General features: G+C 36.6%; 1 protein-coding gene and 1 non-coding gene across 8 annotated transcripts in view; one reads left to right on the plus strand and one right to left on the minus strand.

The window, feature by feature from the left end:
- LOC131038768 (nuclear pore complex protein NUP54) overlaps nt 1-20,386 on the minus strand; it is a 125,266-nt gene extending 104,880 nt beyond the window's left edge. For 3 of the 7 annotated variants that reach the window (XM_057971315.2, XM_057971312.2, XM_057971311.2), the window contains exons 1-4: nt 19,850-20,386; nt 18,950-19,003; nt 18,367-18,426; nt 18,108-18,218 (exon numbers count right to left, since the gene is read on the minus strand). In XM_057971315.2, coding sequence (XP_057827298.2) covers nt 18,108-18,218; nt 18,367-18,426; nt 18,950-19,003; nt 19,850-20,260 — 636 coding nt within the window. In that variant the 5' untranslated portion in view covers nt 20,261-20,386. The remainder of the gene's footprint in view (nt 1-18,107; nt 18,219-18,366; nt 18,427-18,949; nt 19,004-19,849) is intronic. The other 4 variants (XM_057971317.2, XM_057971316.2, XM_057971313.2 and 1 more) reach the window with 3 other exon arrangements.
- Nucleotides 12,813-12,884, plus strand: TRNAS-AGA (transfer RNA serine (anticodon AGA)). The gene has a single exon. It is a non-coding gene; the product is annotated as a tRNA-Ser (tRNA).
- Nucleotides 20,387-20,668: the final 282 nt, after the last annotated feature.

A 20,668-nucleotide genomic window follows, 5' to 3' on the forward strand; every position in this document is an offset into this window, starting at 1 on the left:
CGGTGATTTTAAAGTGCCAAGGTATTCCCAGACCTTTTGGAGTTGTTTTCTCGTTCCTAAGATATTATTTAAGTTGATTGCACACTTTATCCCGATAATTTCCTAGCGTTTCGCTCAATTTTTTGGAAAATTTGCCTGAGTCCAGTCTAATTTTGAAGTTTATAAGTGATTTTGAGTGGTTAAAATGTCAAATTCCTAGGGGAAATCCATATTCCAAGGGTTAGAAGGTCAAATTCCATGCTAGAGGTGCTTTTCCCCTCATATTCCAGACTACCCACCCTTTTCCCCCACTCAAAATCCACACTACACATGGGTTTCCCTTGAAATCCATACTGGCTATCATTTTCCACCACTGTTTATCCATGCCTGGGTCGTTCTTCCCCTGGAAGTGCTAAAATTTGGCTAATTGTCAAGATTTTTCCAGACTGCCATCAATTTTCTACCAGGAGTGCGGACTTTAGTGCGGACAACATTAAGGATGATTCCATGCCTGGGTCGATTTTCCACCAGGCTGTTTTGTGACAAGTTAGTGCGCATTTTTGTGCAGACTCTCTGTCCATACCCAAGTCGATTTTCTACTGAGAGCAATTTGATGAGTTTTGAGTCTAGATTTTCATCCAGACTGAGGTCGAAATTCCACCAGGGAGTATTTTTTGCAAATGAAGTGAATTTGGAGTGTGGATTCTTTATCCATGCCCCCATCGATTTTCCCCTGGCCTGTTTTGTATGCATTTTGATGAAATTTTGTATGGATTTTTATCCATACTGGGATCGCTTTTCCCTTGTGGGGAATATTTTAACATTTTAAGTGATTTTAATGGGATATTTTAATCTCTACCCATATCGATTTTCCCCTGGAGGCTCAATTTTGACTTAAAATTGAAATATTTAATAAATCAGCCCCATTTTAATTGTTTTTAAAATGATGATTAATGATTATTTAAAATTTTAAAAGCAAAAATTAAATAACTTGCAATAAGAATTTAATATTTTTTTACCCTTCTAGAAGCAAGTTGGTTTTGCCAAACAAGTATATAAGCAAGTGTTTTATCCCACATTGCTTGTGTGGTGAAAGCGAGAGGCAAAAGCAAGTATAAGAGAGGAGTCTCCAGGAATATTTTGGCAGGTGTCTCCATGAAAGGTGATTTTTCTCTCTTATTGGCGAATTTTGGCAATGTGTTGAAGTGAAGTGTTGGAGTGAGGATTTCTTTCCTCCATTTTTTCCAGCTTGGCAATCCTTTCTATTGCTGCCATTGAAGATCATTTCCAGATTTTTCGATTTTTCCCAAGTTTGGCGATTTTGGTAGGAATTGGCGATTTTGTTGAGGATGGCGATTTTGTTGAGGATGGCGAGCTTTGGCGATTTTATTCTCCATTGTTGCTTGCTATTCCAGACCTCCATTGTTGCAGATTCGAGCTACATTGAAGACACATTTTCATAATTTTTAGAAATGGTGCCATAGCTGGGAAAGTTCGATTTTTATTTTGCAAGTGCTTGGAGCTTACTTTGGTGGATTCCATGCATGTTTGATGCCACCTTTGCCTCCCTAATTGCTGTCATTTGCTTCAGATCTGAGTTTGCTTCAGATTTAGACCTCCATTGTTGGTTGTACATTCAATTTTCAGACTTAACTTTTATTGCCCAACCAGCTGCAACTTTAGCGATTTACATTTGGAGAACATTTGGAGGCATTTTGGAATCATTTTCAGACCATTCGAAGGTTGTCTTAAGGTCTGCAACTATGTTAATGGCTGCTTGTCCTCAGAAATTTATCTTTTACCAGCCATAACCATGTTTCCAAAATTAATTATTTTCATCATCAAGACTGATTTTTATCAAGTTTGTGCACATTTTTTAAGGATTGCAACATGTTTTTTGAAGTTAATTTATTAGTTGCAAGTTGTCTTTAGATTTGTGACCTCCATTGTTGACTGCGGAAGGTGTCCTCAGACATACCTTGTGTGCAAAGTTAAAACACAACCTTTCACACCTTTCCTTAGTCATCGCTGATCCGGTATACTCCTTTGCATTTTAGTTTGCATAATTTCTAAGCATAAGGAGGTGTTAATGAATTTTATAGAGGGATTCCATGCCCTAACGTTGTCACATTTTGAATCTAATTGTCGAAATCTACCAAGAGTGTGGACTATTTTCCTGACTTTATGCTCTAATTAACTTAAATCTTTAGAAAGTCAAGAATTTTATCAAGAACATTATTTATTTTCCTAAGTCTAACTTCAAGCTTCGTATAGGTACGATGTCGAAGTCCAGATTTAAGGAAAGGAAAGAACTACTGAAGATGCTAGAGACTAGATTCTATCTAGAGCTCAAGATTTCATCCAGATGGAAGGAGATCACAAATACAAACGAGCATTTCCTGGACATGAACCAGATGCGACAGCAAATGTTCAGAGTCGGAAATCAAGTTCCTTCCCCAGCATATGCGAACATTATGAAGAGTGGTTTTTTTCATGCCGCTGGAATTCCACAGTCCATACAGTGCAGTGAGCTTATCCTAGAGTGTGCACGATGTTATGATCCGCTCACGCAAATGATCAAGACTCCTAAGGGCGTTGTTATTGCCTACCTTGCTGAGGATGCTATTGCTAAGGTGTTCAGAATTCCACGCGGAACAGATATGAAGGATGTGACCAAGGATGAATATATAGAAAGATACACGAAGAAGATGGATGCATGCAAGAATATGATAAACAAAGAGTGGATGATTGAGCCTAGGTCTCATCATTCCAAGGCTCCCAAGACACTCATGTGCATAAACTTCAAGGAGGAGTATAGCGACTTGATATTCCTACTCAACAGAGTGATGGGGATGCCGCAGGGAGCAATATTCGATGAATGGATGTTCTATTTCATCCAGGATTGTCTTAGAGGGACATTGGTAAATTGTTCTAAGATTATAAGTGACAATATAGACTTTCAGCTAAGGAATGTAGAGCGATCCAAGTCATTCGCCATGACTTCTTACCTGGTATACCTGCTTGCACGGTTTGTTTCATACAAAGGATTTCTATGCAAAGGTGAAGTCGAGAATGGGCAAGGACAATTCAAGAGTCATGAATGCTACCCCCAACTGAGCATGTATAGAATTGAAGACTATAAGAGAGTGAATGATGAATTCACTATGTACATCACGCAGATGCTGCAAGGCAGAATCCACAAAAGATTGTCCAAGGAGGCAACAGAGCTAATAGAGAAATATGGATCGTGGTATAATCAGTTTCCCAATTTCACGTACCTTAGGATTCATGGGTTTCAATCCGAACCCTACAGACTTCCTAGGTATCCGACCGACAAAATGATCTCATTGGAAGTGGTGAGACAGCTTTTAGAGTTTGATGCCATTAAAAGAGAGAAGCATAGGACAGGCATGACATTCCCTATTTCAGTTGGGAAGACATCAAAGGTTTGCCAGTCTGCCATAGCCGCTAGCACTGCGAGTGAGGAGCTTGCATTCTATCGATTTGCTACATTTATGAAAAGAGAAAGATTTGATCCAGATAAGAAAGTAGGAAGGATCAGGGGAGAGAAGTTCATCCACAAAGTAGACATAGAAGATTATTGGGCCAACCTGATGGACGAGCAAGCAGTGAAGAGAAGAATGTGGTCTAGAATGTCAGTGGATTTCATGAGGAAGTGTGGACTTTTCCTCATTCCTGATCAAGTGTTAGATGACAGAGATCATACGCATCCACAGTATGAGAGTGAAATGAAGAAGGCAATCCTTTTGTCTAATTGGTCAGAGTCAGAAGAGATTGACCTAAATGTATTGATGAGAGAGGTCTTGGGTTTCTCCCGTGCATTATATAGATGAATAAATTAGTTGATATGGGTGTTCCTTTCACTTATGAAAGGATGAAGCTGGAAGAGTCTACTTCTGAGGATGATCAAAGGACTATCAGTGAAGTCAGGATTCATGCAGACAAAGAGAGTCAAGCTCCCAAGAGAAGGAAGAACACATCAGGAGAAGTCAAAGCCAGAGGGAAGAAGATTGAGGAGATGAAGAAGAAACAGAAGACTATCATTCCTCCACCTATCACTCCTTCACCACCTCTCAGTGTCTCATCAATTAAAGTGATTGAAGAAACAGAATAGAACAAGGAAACCCAGCAGTGTTCCAACACAGTGATACTACCAGGGAATATTCAAGAGTTACATGCCACATCAACATCTACACCTCCAAATGAGAATGATGATCAGTCGAGATCCCCTACTGTCCGTTTGGAAGTTAGTTTGGGAAATGAGATATACGATTTGAACAGGAATAATCCTGATGATGATGATGTTACCTCGGCATTGAGAGGACTTGATCGAGAAATGTGCCTCGATGATGGCATGGAGATGGCTGCTATTCCTGATTGGCTGATGAGAAGTATGGAGAAAAGTAAGAAAATGATAGAGGTACAGCCTATTGATAACATTGATGACTACCTAGCTAGGAGTGCTAAGGAGAAGGAACCCAAGAAAGCAGAGATTTTGTCGCACATAGTTAGAGATGAGACAGGAATATGGATTGCGCGGATTGTTGTTCCTATTGCAGGCGTGACAACGGACATTGCTACTCCTATGCATTTCTAGATCACTTCAGTTGCCCTTGGTCATACATCCAGAGAGCAAGAATTTCAGGAGGTTGGTGAAAACCTCAGAGAAATCGACGCAAGGTTAGATAGAGAGATTGCGGAGAAAGAAAGGTATAGAGAAGAGAATATCAAACTTAGAGAGTATATTGCAGAGATAAGGCGTGAAAATCCCACCCTTATTTCCCCTATTGCAGTTGACCATGGAATACATTCACACTATGAGGCAGCGAGAGATACACTCTCGGAGGTGGAAAAGTGGATTGAGTACAAGAAAGCAGGCAGATGATTTCCTTACTCAGTTTGTACATGCATATGATAGGACAACAAGGCTCGTATTTAGAATCTAGTATTTGGAGGGAGTTTGGGAAGAATTCTGGCCTATCCAAGAGAAGACTATTACACGCCTCCAAGCTTTGAAGAGGATTCCCAATTCCACCTTGGTCAACGAGAACATTGTGCACAGTGGAGACAGATACGATTTCCATGGCTAGTATTGTTCATTAGTCGTGAAGAGATCAACTTATGAGAATGCCCAGTCGAGTTGTATGGAGATGGAGGGATTGATTCAGGACATTCAGATGAGGATCCTTGCCTCAATTGAGGAATTATTGGGTGTTGATGTTAGTGATGCTAGTGGTTTACACTTAGCCGAATTAAGATACAAGATGAAATTTATGTATGTTTGTCAGTTGGACTCTTTGAAGAAGAGTCAGATAAACGACTTGGTCTCTTTGTTGATTCATGTTCATAGTTCGCAGAAGCTTATGCCAGATTGGGAGAACACTTTGGATGCTTGCTCGAATTCACTGAACGTGATTGATTTACAGCAAGATACCTTGCCTAGCATTTCCATGGAGGAGTTAGATTCAGTATTGGCTAGATTCTTGGAGTATGCTAGGAGAGAGAGAGAGATGCAGAGAGGAATCTTCTAGAAGATTCCTTATTTGATGAATAGGTATCTTTTTATTGGGCCATATGTAGGTGGCGCCATTTTTTATGTAAACCCTAATTAGGGCAATTCTAGGGTTTTGTTGGCATGATCTTGGCCATTGATCTTGTACCAATCTTGGCCATCCATTTTGTAAGAGACTCTATATATGCCTCCTTGTCTCTCATTTGTAAGAGAGAGTTTTTGTAGAATTTTTGGTATATGTTGCAGCTATTTGAATCATAATCATTGTTCAATTGTTGGTGATTTTTCTCTTCAAGTGTTGTGTTTGCATTCATAGTTCTCAATTCCTCCAAGTTAGATTAGAATTTATTTTTCTTGTATGTTAGATTGAGTGAAAGATTTGTTGAATATATTTGTGTGGAATCCTTAATCCATACCACTAGCCTCTTGCCGCTGGTAAGTGCACCTTGTGTGGTCAACTAGAGATTTGAGTAAGCTTAACTTCAACTATTACGCGTCCCTTAGAAAGCATCAACTTGGATGGTGTCAATGTTTGATGGTGATAGCCTGAAAATATTTAAGTATACCTTAGACGATTGCACTAAGCTTGTGTCAATACCTGTTTGTGAGACCTCGCCTAGTTTGATTCCACTAGATTTATTCATCATTTCCTACATTCTAGACTTAGAATAGATTTCCTGAACCCTATTCCTTTTGCCCATTTTTTAGTAAGAAGTAAGTCCAGAGCTTCATTCATAAATCTTAAGTTGCCAGTACACCTTTTCCACATCTTCATGATCGAAGAAGATAATCCAAACATTTTGTGTAAGTCCCCAAGTGAACACAACAATCCACATCGACCATTGAGTTACCCACTCGTCGAGACCTGACATGTAGAAACCTTGGAATCATTTTAGTTGTTCTCATTCTTAGCACCTGAGGTGATTTTGTTCAAGAGAGGGTAAATTATCTTGGTATTTTATTGTGAAATGTTATGTGCATAAAACACACATCAACAGGTTGTAGAGTTCATAAACCTAGGAAAGTGAACCGTTCAGGTAACTGGTCTCCTCCTCCATGTGATTTCCTTAAAATCAATATGGATGGGTCCTCAAGGGGCAAGCCGGGTTTGATAGGGATTGGTAGTATTTGTCATGACAACATAGACTTTGTTTAGTTTTAATTTTCTTCTTACATGGGAACTCTAATATTTAGATGGAAGCTTGGGCTATTCTCTTCACTCTTGAAAGAGCTTATGCAATGTGTTGGATAAAGATAATATGTGAGACTAACTATGATTCTAGTCTCCCTTCCAAATAGTGGGAATTTTTAAGAATCCACCTAGAAGTTAACTTGAGAAGCTAAGCCGATTATTTGTTTGGCAATGAAGTTTGATATTATATCCTTTGTTATATTTCCAGGAATGGAACAGAGCAGCTGATTGCTTAACTAAGTAGACCTCAAAAGAAGTGCATGGTTGGAAGGTGGAAAATTGGATAGATTTGGATAAGGATAAATCTCATCTACTTCTTCAGATTCTTTATGAGGACCAGAGGGATTTTTAAGAAGACTGAGGTTGTTGATGGTGATGTTTTACTGGAGCTGTGGCTCTTTTTTGTATTTAGCTAGCTGGTTCTGTAGGGATCCCTTGTGGATTCTTCTTCTATTGTTTATTGTGATATCTATATTTAAGTATTTCTTAATATTATTTTTATTCCTCTCCCCTCCCCCCCAGCCCAAAAAAAACAGAATCCAAACATTTTATGTGTGTAGAATAATATAAATAATGAATTGGAGATAAGCATTAGTCACCGAAAGATGCATAGGAAAGATATTGGAATATTAGAATTATCTAATAGTAAATTTTGTTAATTGGTGCATTCTATACATACCATACTCTCGAGGGAGATATATGTTTGTTTATCTTCCAATAGCTACACCTAAGTTAATACTATTCTTAGCCTATCACATATGATGATATGGATGTAGCTACACAAGCATTATGGAAATTGAAATGGTTAATCTTCCATGTGATTTTTCACCTTCTGATTGTTGGTGACTGAAACCAAAATGTAACAACTGAATCTAGCTTCTAATCACTTCCCTGTACCTAGTTGGCAATTGATGATAATCTTGAATTATTGTCATTGATGTCAATATGTCTCCTATGCAAGCAGTGATCATCATGATCATCATTTGTGCTACACAAGCATTGAGATCAAGATATGTGGACCAGATTGAATGGAGTGTCACGATTTGATACTTGGCAAATCAAACAGATAGCAATGTGTTTTGAAGACAAGTCAACCATTAAGATCAGAAATTGGAGCAGATTCTAAAAGAGAGTAATATGTTTATTTTATGGCAGAATTGAAAAAGAATTAAAGCAAATTTGTGATCATACCTGGAGCAGACCTTAAGACAGATTTGTAATCAGACTTATAGCATATTTGAGAGGTTGGTGCCTCTAACTGAATGAGAGGTTGGTGCCTCTAACTAAATGAGGAGTCGGTGCCTCTAGTGAGTTGGTGCTCACAAATTGAATGAGGGGTTGGTGCCTCTAAAATAGTAAAAAGACATTATAATATAAACTTTCATATCATAGTTATTTGTGGTTAAAGTTGTTAAAAATTGAATTTAGTAGAAGAGAGTTATACTGATTCACCACCCACCCCCCTCCCCCCTCCCCCCTCTCAATATAACACTGTGGGACCAACAATTGGTATCAAAGTCAGCCTTTCAAACTAGTCTAACCAACTAAAAGGAAGATCATGGCTAAATCTAATGGACTTTCTTCAAGCAAAGCTCCATTGTTTGATGGAACTAATTATGCATTTTGGAGTTTGAGAATGGAAACCTTTATAAGCTCTTTGGGGTATGATGTTTGGCAAGCAGTTTTGAATGGATATAAAGCTGCAAATCCCCCTTTAGATTGCAGTAGGGAAGAAAGCATATGAGAATAATGTGAAAGCAAAAAATGTGATTTTGTGTGGACTAAGCGAACCAGAACTACTAAAAGTAATGCATTGTGAATCAGCAAAGGATGTTTGGGATAAATTGAAAAAAATCTATGAGGGAGACACTAAGGTGAAAAAGGCAAAACTTCAAAGCCATAGAAAAGAATTTAAAGGCCTCAAAGTGATGGATGAGGAGAACATTGCAGCATTATTTCTTCGAGTTGATGAAATAGTCAATACAAGATGAGGTCTAGGAGAGGAAATAGACGATGAAGTAGTATTTCAAAAAATACTAAGATTGCTTCCTGATAGATTTGATCCTAAAGTATCAGAAATAGAAGAAATGAATTGGATAAGCTAACTTTGGATGAGCTACATGGAACTCTTATAGCCTATGAAATGGGAACTAGAAAAGGAGATTCATCAACAAGGAAATCAGCATTCAAAGCAACAAGGAATCTTCATCAAGCAAAAACTCCAATGAAGATACAAACCAAGAGGAAGCCTTTATTGTCCAAAAAATGAGAATAAAGAATAAAGGGAAATTATCCTTTAAATGCTCAAGTGTGCAAAGGTTGGACATTTCATTAAAAATTGCCCATATCTGTTGAGACTATGTAGCTTCGGTAAGATAAATGATTGAATGAGAGACTTCATTCATCTCTCATTCAATCATCTATTCTATCGATAAGACTACAAGCTAATGGTAGACATCATGAGTGATTGAACTTGTTATAATCATCTTTATATGCATTTCATGTTTCAAGTATTTCTAATCTATTATCGATCGAGATATGATCGTATTTCTTATGCAGAGATTTCAGTTATATTTCTTATGCTGTGAATGTGATCGGATCTGTATATCTATTATAGTTGTCATATGATAACTATAATAAGTTATCTTATAAACTTGCTTTTGCTCTTATACCGGTCCTCTATTTGATTTACATAATCGAATTACACTTACCATGTTTGGTATCGATTATCATTAATAGCATTAAGAATAAACCGATTGGTTATCGGTTAAAATGATAATTAAATTGCATTGGAAATAAACCGATTTGTTATCGGTTATGATTATGATTGAAACAGCATTAGACATAAACCGATTGGAATCGGTTATTATTCTTTATGTATTGACATTTATATAAACCAATAGTTATCGGTTTTTACTTTTTCTTAATGAAAAGGCACCTCTCTTGGATTGATCAAGACATGTCTTGATCGGACATGTCAAGAGACATGTCCGGTCAAGGCATGCCTTGATCTTTCAAGGCTATGCCTATATATTTGCCATGAAGGATGCTGTAGTAAATATCGAAATCAATAAATGTTATCTACAGCAATCTGCAATATAAGAAGGAACAGTCAATAAAAACAACAAAAGATTAAATATATTCCTTAAGCATTGAAGTAATTCAATAAGAAAGTAAAAGAATATCTAAATTCTTACAACTTCAGATTTTGAACATAAATTTGAATTACATTTACAATATCTAAAAGACAGTGACAGTACTAATGATGAAGAGTCTTACTCCAGAAAAGAGAGTAAATTCAATAAAAAGTATGGAAAGAATAAGAAAAGAAATATTGACGACAAAAAGAGTCTCTATGCATATAGAGACAATAGCTCATCTGATGAGTGATTGGGATAACTACAAGGAGGAAATGTTATTTATGGCATTTGAAACAAAAGAGACTATTCCAAAAGATGGTGACAAAAGGGATCTCTTACATGAAGAGGAAGGTGTCAAGCCAAATGTTAAAAGTGATAATGAAGACAGCTTTGCAGAGGAGCTCTATTGAGCCATAGATAAAATAGAGAAACTAAGGAAGAAGGTCCAGAAATACAAGCATCTATTCCAAGAAGAATGTACAAAAACTAAAACACTTGAAGAAACAGAAAAGCAGATCAGCAACTTGAAATTTCAGATTGATGAGACAAAGAAAGTGGAAGAAGAGATAAGGTCTCAATTAAGGGCAAAGGAAGAATCTTGCAGTAAACTTGAGGCTTAAGTAGTCTCTTTAAAAGATGAATGGGAAAAAACATCCCTCAAACTGAAAACTAATCTCAAGTATGAGAAAAGTTCAGAACTTTTGGATGGTATTATTAACAGTCAAAGATCAACATCTATCAAAACAGGGCTAGGATTTGAAGAAAGATCAAAAAGCTATGTTGATGCACTCAAGGGCTCTACCAAAGGAGAAAGTAGCAAAAAGGGAGAATCATCTAAAAAATCAGAAGAAGCAGAAATGTTTGTTGAGGTTATGATAAAGTCTGTGAAGAATGAAGAAGCTAAGAAGAGTCATCAAAATCCAATCAATATTTCCAAGAAGAGACATAAGAAGGTATTTCATCCAAGACATAACCACATAAATGGGAGCTGAAATAACTTTGCCACTTTTTGCTTTACTTGTAAACATTTTGGTCACAAAGTTGTAAATTGTAAAACTCACCTAATAAATTCTACTTGGAACAAAAATGGGAATATCACCAAGAAGGTTGATAGGAACTACAATTATTTTTCTCCTTTACAATACAATGTTGAATGCTATAGGTGTAACAATTATGGACACATAGCACATTTTTGTAGAACCATCTTTACAAATACTCCAAAACATGATAATGTAAAGAAGACTTTTATTGCTCAAAAAGAGAACAATGCAAAGGAGTGGAAGAAAAAGAAGTTAAGAGGAAAGGTCACTGTTGATAAAAACTGCATTACATGCCCAAGATGATAGGGAACAATGGTATGTGGACAGTGGATTTCATGGCATATGACGGGTGACAAAAGAAAGTTTATCGAACTCAAAACCATAGATGGTGGAACTGTGAGTTTTGGAGATAATGTTACAACAACCATTATGGGCAAAGGAACCATAAGCTTTGATAATGGAAAGACCAAAATAGACAATGTTTTGCATGTCAAAGGTTTGAAACATAACCTTTTAAGTGTAAGCCAGCTATGTGATCAAGGTCATTCCCTCTTATTTCATGCTTAAAGATGTCAAATCAAAAAGAAAGGGAAAATTGTTGCTAAACCAGGCAGATCCAACAACTTGTACATTTTAAATGAAAGCAAGGAGAAGAAATGTCTTATGACAAAAGAAGACGGAGGTTGGCTATGGCACAGAAAGATGGGACACCTCAATTTTGACAATCTTGTCAAAATCAGCAAGTCACAAGCTGTCAAAGATATGCCAATTATCTCAAAGCCTTCAAATACTACTTGTAATCATTGCCAACTTGGAAAGCAGACAAGGGTCTCTTACAAGTCCAATTAGTTTTCATCATCCAAGCCTTTAAGCTCATTCGTACAGATTTATGTGGAACAACTCGCACCAAAAGAATTTATGGTGAAAGGTACTTCATGTTACTAATAGATGATTATCCTAGATTTACTTGGGTCACTTTTCTAAAAGAAAAATCAGAGGCACTATAAAAAATAAGATATTTAAGGCCCTTGTTGAAAATGAGACAGGACTAAGAATAAAGTGTTTACGATCAGATAGAGGGGGTGAGTTCACCTCAAAAGAATTTTGTGAGAAACATGGGATTAAGAGACAAGTCTTGGCAGCTAGAACACCACAACAAAATGGAGTTGTGGAAAGAAAAAACAAGTCCGTACAAGATATGTCAAGAACCATGCTCAATGAATCAAAGTTATCAAATTCATTTTGGAAAGAAGCAGTGCATACAGGCATATACATCCTAAACAGAGCACAAATCAGGGTGAATCATGATAAGACTCCATATGAATTATAGAAAGGAAGGGCTCCTACAGTTAATTACTTCAAAGTATTTGGCAGGAAATGCTACATATGAAGGGATGAAGAGAACCTACGGAAATTTGACACAAGAGTAGATGGAGTGTTTCTTGGGTATTCATCACAAAGTAAAGCTTTCAGATGTTACAATAATAGACTCCATAAGGTGGTTGAAAGCAGGAATGTTCATTTTGATGATAATCTTAGTCACAAAGAGATTAATCAAGAAATGGACATTAAAGAGGAAGAAAGTTGCAAAGAAGAAGAGGAAGATGGAAATGAGAAAACTTCTACACCATTGAAGGCATCCAAAACCCCTTCAAAATTTGTTCAAAGAAACCATCCAGAAGAGTTGGTTATTGGTGATATGAATACAGAGATTCAAACAAGGAGAAGATTGGCAACCACACCAAATCACATGGCCTTACTTTCCATGATTGAACCTAAAGATTTTAAGGAAGCCAGCCAAAACACAAATTGAGTAGAAGCCATGGAGGAAGAACTAAACCAAATAGAGAAGAATGAAACTTGGGAACTTGTCCCTGTTGGTGTTGGAAATAAGCCACACCCGGACCGACTATGGACTAGTCCAAGAGGGGCCAGTAGCTCAGTGGTAGAGCACTCCATCAGAGTATGGAAGGTCCTAGGTTCGAGTCCTAGCTGGCCCATGTCTCAACATGGTATCAAAGCCAAGTCCAAGCTAGGAGCCCCAAACACACGAGAGGTGTGGCTTAAGGGGGGGTGTTGGTGTTGGAAATAAGCCACACCCGGACTGACGATGGACTAGTCCAAGAGGGGCCAATAGCTCAGTGGTAGAGCACTCCAGCAGCGTATGGAAGGTCCTAGGTTCGAGTCGGGTCCATGTCTCAACAGTCCCAAGACCCAAGGATAAAAATGTGCTAGGTACAAAATGGATTTTCAAAAACAAATTGAATGAAGATAGTCAAGTTGTAAGAAATAAAGCAAGGTTGGTATGCAAAGGATATGCACAAGTGGAAGGAGTTGATTTTGAAGACACATTTGCCCCAATTGCATGGCTAGAGGCTATTAGGATGTTTCTAGCATATGCTTGCTACAAAAATTTCAAAGTGTACCAAATGGATGTCAAATCAGCTTTTTTGAATGGGCACCTAGAAGAAGAGGTTTATATTGAATAGCCAAAAGGTTTTGATCTATTAGAAAACAAAGACTATGTATGTAAATTAAAGAAGGCTCTTTTTGGGTTAAAACAAGCCCCTAGAGTACGAGCTTGGTACTCTAGATTGGACAAATATTTGCAAGATCAAGGTTTCAAGCGAGAAGTAGCAGATAGCAATCTTTATTTTCAAGATTGAGGATGAACATCAATTGATTGTAGTGGTGTATGTAGATAATATCATCTTTGGAGGGAGTAAAAAGGAAATGTTTCAAGACTTTGCTTAAAGGATGCAACAAGAATTTGAAATGTCCTTGTTGGGTGAATTATCTTTTTTCTTAGGGCTACAAGTTTCTCAATTTCAGAATGGAATTTTTATTTCACAAACAAAATATGCTAAGGAAATGTTGAAAAGGTTTAGGATGGAAGAATGCAATCCAGTAAGTACACCCATGGTTATAGGATGTAAATTAAGTAACAATGATCACTCTCTTGAAGCAAATCGAAGTCTCTACCAATCAATGATAGGAAGTTTACTCTGTCTAACAGCCTAAAGGCTAGATATTATGCAAGCAGTTGGAATTGTGGCAAGATTTCAAGCAGCCCCCAAGGAAACACATGTTCAAGCAGTGAAAAGAATCTTCAAATACTTGAAAGAGACTTTGGAATATGGATTATGGTATCCAAGGAGTAAAGACTTCACCCTAAGAACATATACAGATGTTGATTGGGCAGACAACGTGGATGAAAAGAAAAGTACCAGTGGCAATGCCTTCTTTCTAGGCAATAGTCTTATTTCATGGTTGAGTACGAAAAAAGCCTCTATATCCCTATCTACTGCTGAAGCTGAGTACATAGCAGCAGCCTCATGTTGTACTCAAATACTTTGGATGCTCCAAACTTTAAAGGATCTCAAAGTGGAATATGATCACCCAATATCTATATTGTGTGATAACCCAAGTGCCATCAACATTTCCAAATTCGGTGATGCACTCAAGGACAAAACACATTCCCTTCAAATATCATTTCCCAAGGGAACAAGTTGTTGAACATCAAGAGAAGATGGAGTATGTACCTACCAAAGAACAAATAGCAGATATATTTACAAAACCTCTACCAAGAGAAACCTTTGAGTTTCTTAGACAAAAATTAGGGGTATTACCCTATCCTTCTAAGGAGTAAGGGGGGGAAGACTAGTAAGGGGGAGAATTGGAGCAAGTAGAAGCATTGGACTAAGGGGGAGCATTGAATGGCAAACATTATCAAGAGGTTGAGGTTGCCATCAATGGCAAAGGGGGAGATTGTTGAAATATTGTCATTGATGTCAATATGTCTCCTATGCAAGCAGTGATCATCATGATCATCATTCGTGCTACACAAGCATTGAGATAAAGATATGTGGAGCAGATCGAATGGAGTGTCACGATTTGATACTTGGCAAATCGAACAGATAGCAATGTGTTTTGAAGACAAGTCAGCCTTTAAGATTAGAATAATATTGTGATCCTTGTATGTAATGCTGGGTGTGATTGATTCTCATATGTGCACGGTGTGGCAATTTGTTTTGAACAAAATCAGAGACTTAATAACCGATTCACATATATTAACCTATGACAGATCCTCCTCATAAACAGTCGATTAATAATTAGTTAGTTGATCATTAAAATATAATTATTCTCAAAGACTGTGAACTTTTGTAAAGGAGGAGACGTGATCTAAAATACAAGTCAGCAATTTGAAATTAGAATGGTATTAATTAATGTTTCAATGCACCGATTAAAATAAGGCAAGCGAATAGTTAATAGAAATGGTGCGATTAGTTTTGAAATGAAATATTTTTGAAAGGATATGTCTATATAGGAATCATTTTTGCTGGGAAGATATATAATGTTCATTGTGTGTGGGTTGAATTGAAGAGGGAAGAGGGTGAAAGTATAAAGAAAAAAAAACTTCTTTGATCTGATTCATTTCAGACTTAAGGAAGATATAGAAGACTCCAATATAGTAAATGGAGAAGAACATAGGGTGAAGATTTAATGAACAATTCAAAGAAAAACTGAAGAAGAAATTGGTGCAGATTCTAGAAGAGACTAATATGCTTAATTTATGGCAGAATTGAAGAAGAATTAAAGCAAATTTGTGATCAGACCTGGAGCAGACTTTAAGACAGATTTGTAATCAGACTTATAGCAGATTTGAGAGGTTGGTGCCTCTAACTGAATGAGAGGTTGGCGCCTCTAACTGAATGAGGGGTTGGTGCCTCTAGTGAGTTGGTGCTCACAAATTGAATGAGGGGATGGTGCCTCTAAAATTGTAAAAAGACATTATAATATAAACTTTCATATCATATTTATTTGTGATTTGCATTATTGGTTTCATTGCACATAAATCTAGTTTTGGTTAAAGTTGTTAAAAATTGAATTTAGTAGAAGAGAGATATGCTGATTCACCCTCCTCCCCCTCAGTATAACTGTGAGACCAACAGGTACCACATGTTGTGAGGCAACCTTAACAGTTCCATTGTAGGTAGGTAGAACTTTGAAAAAGCTGATGATGAAGTTTGCATAGGGTTTGGTGAACACTTGGATGACATTATGTCATCTTGAACACTAGGAAAGTGTGTGCAGCATCTAACAGAGATGGATGGATGGATGATCTTGGAGATACCAGGAATCTCAAAAGAGTGTTTTGGGGTATTATAGACCATGAGACATGAGTAAACAGCACCATAGGCCATGAGAATGAACTTGGCCACATAATTGGAGTATTTTTTGAATAATCCACCAGGATCATATCTCCTTATGGAGTCTTCGAAGCCCAAAACTCAATAAAAGAAAGGTGAAGAATTAGTATAAACTATAAACTATTTACAATTTCAAACACTTAATAATCCACTAGGAGCATATCTCCTATTTGAATCTTCTAAGACCAAAACTCAATAAATGCAAGGTTAAGAATAGTATAAACTATGTATGATTTCAAACACTTAAAAATGGCTGGAACAGTCCTACCTTCAATCCTATGATATCACGTCTTGAATAATCATGTGACAGGTCATCAAAGATACTAACCCTTCCAAATCAACCAAGATTTACAGTTTAGTTTCACAAACTCACATTATTCGATGAACCAAACCTACCTATTTAACTATAAGTCTTCATTTAATAAAACTGCTAGCAAATCCCTTACACTACACTTAACTATGGAAGCTGATTCATAAGCTGGTGAATGTAGACTAAGGATAGTGGTTATCCATTATCTGAGTTTCTAAGTTAGGCAAATAAGGGAAAAAGGGAATGCAGTTCACAAATGGCAAGGGATGGCAATGGGACAAGCTATTAAAACAACGTAAACAAACTAAAAGCAGCAGAAATTTAATAAGAATTTACAATGTTATGAATTTCCAATGGCAATCCTCCATCCTTCCAAATTTTAGGGGTTTTTGCATTTTTTTCCTTACAAACTTGCCTTTTTAGTTATATACACCAAATAAAGCAGGCAGTCCAATTTGAAAAAGGGGACATTCCTTCTAAGTGTTGAAGTTATAGCTGCGATAGAGATTCAAGATGCACATCTATTCTCCTCTCCATCCTCTCTTATTTATTTCGTGGCTTCAGTTACCTTTATCTATCTTGCATCGTTTCGTTGGCTTCTGTTTTCCTTTCGATATTCTTCTTTGTTTATATGATTGCTTTGGTGGCTGTCGATGAGATGTCTATGTGGCTGTCAGTGACTCTTCCTCTACCATCGTGGAGTCTCTTCACTTGCTATTAGATTCTTTATATTCATCTCTCTTCTATTTTCGTGGGTCTTCTTCTTTAGCAGATGGATAGTTATATTGCTGGCTTCTCATTTTGTCTTGTAGCAAGTTGAGAGTATTGTGTATGAAGTCTGTCAGATCAGTAATATTATATGTTTTCTATGTTCAGAGTTTTCAGACTTATGAAATTTCACAGAATGTATATGAGATGTATCATTTGGCTTCATTGTCATGATTGAGTTGTAGAGAATCAAACCTATCTTAGTGTGATTGATAGTAACCTGAAACTATCAATAGTTGTATTCATTTTCAGAGATATAATAAAATTCGTTTTTGAGTGGGCTGGGTTTTTCACCCTCAGGTGGAGGGTTTTCCCAGGATAAAGTTCTTGTGTTTGTGTTGTTCATAAGTTTAGTTTTCTGCTATCTATTTATTCTGGTTCAAATTTAACACTAAGCCTTCAAGTCTCTGGAACATCGGGGATGACAAGGATATCACCCAGCCCCATGGGAAGTCACCTGAACCCCAGGGACACATCCCCATAGAACACAGACAAAGTATGATACAGCTTGTTGTAATTGATCACAATGTGTAGAACAGGACCATTTTTGCATAAAAACTAGGCACTATTTTTTAGATTAATACTTTTATTGAATACATAAACAATTATGGGATATGATTTACACTGTACGATAGATTGTCATATTAAAAATTGTGTAAGAATTGGGCAACCTTTGTGAAAACAAATCTTCTGAATTTTTTAATTTGCTTCTGATGTGCACAGTTCTTTCTGCCCTTGTGCGTATTTGTAAGCATGCAATCAAACACTTATGCAGACACAAGTATCCTTTTGATGCATAAAATTACTTTTCATGGCAATTCCTAAAAGCTACTTGATGCAACTTCTACTTATCAGATATTCAAAACATACGAACTACTATGAGCGACTGGTATTTATAATTATATCTTTTGGTCTGCTAACATAAAATGTCTTACCTTCAACCTATTTGAAAGATCTTTGAAACCTCGAACAAGTTCTGGCCATATTCTTTCTCGATCAGGACTGTCCATACCCTCAATTTTATCCATTGCTTCTCTCCACATTACCTGGGCAGAATAATCTATACACTCAAAGTGGAAATAAAAAAAAAATATTTCCCTCGTTCTGTCTAATATTTTGCATTATTACATAAAATACATCAGATAAATCAATAAAACAAAAGCAATGAATGAAAAGAATTTGTGATGATCTTACATCAGATACACCAACTGGCTTGACACGCATAGATGGATCAATCACACTAAACATTAAATGCTGCAACATAATTACAAAGAATGAAAATCACAATACATGTGCATATAAAAACCAGTCTAAGGAAATCATGAGCAAAGACCCACTTTAATTAACAACAATCAGTGCTTGAAAAACAATACATTTGATTATGCATTTGCAGAAATCTTGTGCAAAAAAGATTACCTTGCCGTGATTTCAAACTACAGGGCAAGTGCTTGAGAGAGATTATGACATTCTAAAATAGGAAAATCCGCCACATTCTTGTTTGAAGGCTTTAAAAAGGCCTTTTAATTTTGAAATATTCTCTCTTTAATTATATGCAAATGGGGATCCATAATTATAGCTTGGTATTTAACCGGCTATTCATCTTAATTATTAGGACTGGTATGAATTCAAAATTATTGAGCAGGCTGTTTTAGATGGATTTAAAATTCTCAATATAGGAAATTTTGAAGTATAAAAACAGAATTTCCTGCTTGGTTTCTATCTGTAATTAACAAATGGTTATACTTATCCATCCTAATAACTTTCAGGTAAAAAGTACCTCGAAACCGTAACCCGAGTTCTCCTGCTCGCGTTTATATGAATCCAAAATTGCCTGAAAAAATTTTAATTTCAAATTATTTGTCTACCTTCAAAAAGACTAGAAGGAAAAAGGAACTCGTCCCATAGTGGTATGAAAGAGCTGATCAGACTTGAAATTTGCAAGAATATTTCCTCATAAAATAATGAATAAACAAATATATACAAACATGAACCTTTCTGGTCATACTCCAAATTCTATCGTGATTTTTTTTTTAAATTTTGCAACTCAACACTCCGCGTGTAATTGACTGCGCAAGGTTAGATTACTGCCAGACTTCGAAGGAAATTGAGTATAAAACTTGAACAATGTATAAGGTAGATGGAAGGAAATGGATGTTCGCTATTAGGTTTCTACGAAGAGGTTCGCATCTGGCCAATTGGTGTGACCTAGGAAACAACCCATACCATTGAATTCAAATGTGCTTCTAGGATCATTGTGGGAGAATTTTAAATTCACAAAGCTTGCAGCCCATTGAAGATGGTTAAGAAAGTAGATTCGAAAGGTCTGTGAATTTTAAGTCCCCTGAAAATGGGTTGGACTCAAAAGATCCAAATTTTTGAGTTTAATGGAGGTGCATCCAGAAGGTGGTCATGAAAAGTAAAAAAAATTGTGTCTACTGAAGAGAGGTGCACCGAAAGGTAATTTTGAGTCCACTGGAGATGGTTTGGACCTAAAAGGTCAAGAATATTAAACTTTCAATGGACAAATCCCAGGAGCACACCATTATTAAGTTTTGAAAATAAATATAATTAACCTATGCCTTCAAACACTCATATGACGAACCCAGAATCACACCGCAAGCGATTTGTAAAACAAGTAACCTTTATCCTATTACCTTCATATTGAAGGTTTCCATACCTGGATATCTTTATCAGGCAGACAGAATGGCGAAGGTTCAATGGGTGCCATCTGAGATATGTTAGTGAATTGCGGTACTGTAGGTGCCAGTTGTCCAAATGTTGGTTGAGTAGTGTGTCCATATTGAGATTGAGCTGCATTGGCAGTGGGTTGGCCAAATAAAGGAGGAGGTTGTCCAAGCATAGTATTGGCATTGGATGAAGAAAAGCCAGGCTGCGATGATGGTAATGCTGAACCAAACAAAGGAGGGGGTCTGGAAGAGGAAGCGAATGGTGATGGAGAAGAGGCAGATATTGATGATGGCGTCCCAAATCCAAAAGTAGTGGGTGACAAAGGATTACTAAGTGAGAATGCTGTAGCTGGTGTGAAAAATGCAGGTGTGCCGGTGCTGCCTCCAAACCCCCCGAACATGGTTGCTCAACAACTGACGAGAAATCAAAATGAAAAAAAAATGAATTTGACAGTGGTAGTACGTGCAGGAACATAAAACAGAGCTTGGGAAGACAGAATGCCGATATGATTTTCATGCAAGGTGGTTGAGCTTTGTTTCAGGGACTATATGAATGAGTATTGTATAGTTATTAGTTTTTATTATATAATATATTTCAAAATTAATTTATTGTTATTATTTTAAATTATGTAGAGAGATGATTATTTGATTAATAATCAGTATGTTAGAAGGGTTTTTTTATATGAAATGGATAATTTAATGATTTAAAATTAAAGAAGGGTTTACATTTATATCAATTTTTAAAAATATGATAAAAATTAAAAATTAAAAAATATATATTTTAATATTATTAATTAGAAAAAGAATAT

This window comes from Cryptomeria japonica, chromosome 3 (genome assembly GCF_030272615.1).
Source record: "Cryptomeria japonica chromosome 3, Sugi_1.0, whole genome shotgun sequence".
In the NCBI taxonomy this organism is placed as follows: Eukaryota; Viridiplantae; Streptophyta; class Pinopsida; order Cupressales; family Cupressaceae; genus Cryptomeria; species Cryptomeria japonica.